At 30.9% G+C, this 2,496-nt stretch overlaps 1 protein-coding gene across 1 annotated transcript; it reads right to left on the bottom strand.

Moving 5' to 3' along the window:
• Positions 1 to 211: 211 nt before the first annotated feature.
• Positions 212 to 1,754, bottom strand: LOC119673077 (probable nuclear hormone receptor HR38). The gene has a single exon (XM_038084297.1). It carries the CDS (start codon positions 1,554 to 1,556, stop codon positions 771 to 773), a length of 786 nt encoding a protein of 261 aa, XP_037940225.1. The 5' UTR covers positions 1,557 to 1,754; the 3' UTR covers positions 212 to 770.
• Positions 1,755 to 2,496: the final 742 nt, after the last annotated feature.

The raw sequence follows: 2,496 nt of genomic DNA, 5'->3' as shown, positions 1-2,496 counted from the left end.
TTATGTAATGCACATACATATGAACATATGAAGAGATCCAGCTTGACACCACAATACAAAATATTCGAAACAAAAAATGTTCATTCAAGTATTCATATAAAAATACGTAATCTCTTCAATTAAAAAAGATACTCATAACTATTTAGTTTTACACACATATATATATCCATAATTAAAAATAATTAATTTATTCAATGAATACAATCTGCGGCTGAAGTGCACTAAGAAAAATTGATGGAATGTAGGCAATAATAAAGTGACTGTTTATGATATTTATATATAGTTCCAATCTTTAATCTTGAAATTTTAATACGCATATATATTAAACAAATTCATTAAACTAAATATTTGAACTACAAATCTAATATTCGATTCTATTGTGTACCACGTACATACATATTACATATTTACGACATTTTTCATAATATACAATCAAAATTCTATTAACTCTTTTCTCCTTCATATTTAGGAGGGTACTATTAAACCGACGGTTCTAATCTAAATAACTGTATTCCAGCGTTAGCAAAAAATTTAAAAAATATACTTTCTTATGAAAGAAAAAACTCATTTTAGACATAAAGATCTCAATAAGGACGTAGATTCAAAGACTAGAGATTGTATTTTATAGATGACGAACTATGCATATTGTCCTAGCATTTGATTTACTTTTAATAATGATATTCGATATCTTTTTACAGTCTACCAACATTCCATAAAATTTTCTTAATTCGTTTTAAAACTCTAACATGATTTACAATTTTTTCTTACAATTAGTTGAGATAGACCTCTTCGACCTGTTGCTCCCCACCAACACATTCTTGCTGCTCATGCAACTGTTGCAAATGATGTTCAGTAACATCGGTGTCTTGGAATTCAATTAGTTCACTTTCATGCTGTGTTTGATGTATTACAATCTGTTGGTGTTCTTGATGTTGATGCTGCTGTTGTTGTTGTTCTTGGTGTTGGTAATCATGCTGCTGGTGAAGATCTGATTCTTGGAGTTCAAGAGGATCATGATGTAGTGCGTGGGAATGAGAGAAAACTAATGGCGGCGGAGATGATGATGCAGTATGAACAGCAGGCGTTTCTATAATTTCGGTGCCTGTAACCGATTGATTTCGTACAATATGACCAGCGGGCGGTTTTCCAGAGCGTGTTAACGTGACGGTGACCTCAGAGCCGAGGCCAGCAAATGAAACTGGCGTTGCACTATGCATGCCACTTACATTTGTTGCTCTTGAATGGAGGATTTTGCGGGAAGTTGTTGGATTAACTGCCGCGACTGTATTAGATGTGGATGTGGGCGAAGTTGCAGCCGATGCATTTGGTGATACATAATTAATTAAAAGTACACGTTCACCGTTTGTTGTTTGTGCAGCATGACCTCGCAATATGCGACGATGCGGTCCTAACGTTGTTCCACCAGTTGCATTTGCTACTGTTAAACCTATTGCATTAGTTCCGCTAATATTGCTGTTACTTGTTCCTCGGCTGCCACTAGTTGATATTGTTCCGCTTCCACTTCCATTGACACCGCCTCCGTTACCGCAGATCATATCGTTGGCTCATCATTACGTATTATTACCGCCTTTCAAAATGAAAACCTTCTTTACCAATATGTTCTTATTGTTGCCCTAATAGTTTTACGTTTATTTATTATGTTACATATATTAATAATTTAGGTAGGTTTTATGCATTATTTTGTTTGGTATTTTGTTAGATGGTGAGATTCGAGGCAGCAAGTATAAAAAAGAAAGAGAGAAAAACAAAAATAAATTGTTAAGTTCATGTTTTTGTTATGACAATGAATGCGCAAATTAGTTACAAATATTTTTGTTTTCCAAAATATATAAGAGAGAACAACCTTGAGTTATAATCATTTTTATATTGAAATAATAATTAATATTCTGCATAACACAAATTTTGCTCAAATCACAAAAGAAAATTAATTAATTAATCAAATAATTTTTTAAGAATATTTATATATATTAATTTATAAAAATATCTACAGATCTGATTTTTTTTATTTTAATACCAAGACTATCATCTATTTAGCTCGGAAATTAGACATAAAATTCGATTTGTTTTGTATAGAATTTTATATCAACTTTTTGTGCTAAACAGATATTAGCACTAGGCTTCAGAATTCAGTGTATCTAAATTTTAAATCTGTCTACTTTAAGTGTTTAATGCCATGCATAAGATTTCTAGTACTCCACTTGCAATATAAATGTATTGTTTTGAATAACATCGGAATGATCACAAAATACCATTTAAAAATTTCTAAATAAAAATAAAATATCTCAAAATTTAAATGAACCATCAGCAAAAGTAAAAATATATATTTCGAAGCAAATGTTATATCAGTAAGAGGCCATGCCCAAAAACAAGATTTAAAGCAAGAAAATAGGGAATATACATATATTAAAAATAAAGTGAATATAAGCTTATAGCACAAATAATTATAATACAAACCGTAGACAATAAATAAGAGAG

This window comes from Teleopsis dalmanni, chromosome 1 (assembly GCF_002237135.1).
Source record: "Teleopsis dalmanni isolate 2A chromosome 1, ASM223713v2, whole genome shotgun sequence".
Classification (NCBI taxonomy): domain Eukaryota; kingdom Metazoa; phylum Arthropoda; class Insecta; order Diptera; family Diopsidae; genus Teleopsis; species Teleopsis dalmanni.
The sequence above is the reverse complement of the archived record's forward strand: the minus strand, read 5'-3'. Positions and strand labels throughout refer to the sequence as shown.

Excerpts from the sequence above, each read along its gene's own strand:
- LOC119673077 (XM_038084297.1), bottom strand. The coding sequence starts at position 1,556 with ATGATCTGCGGTAACGGAGGCGGTGTCAATGGAAGTGGAAGCGGAACA.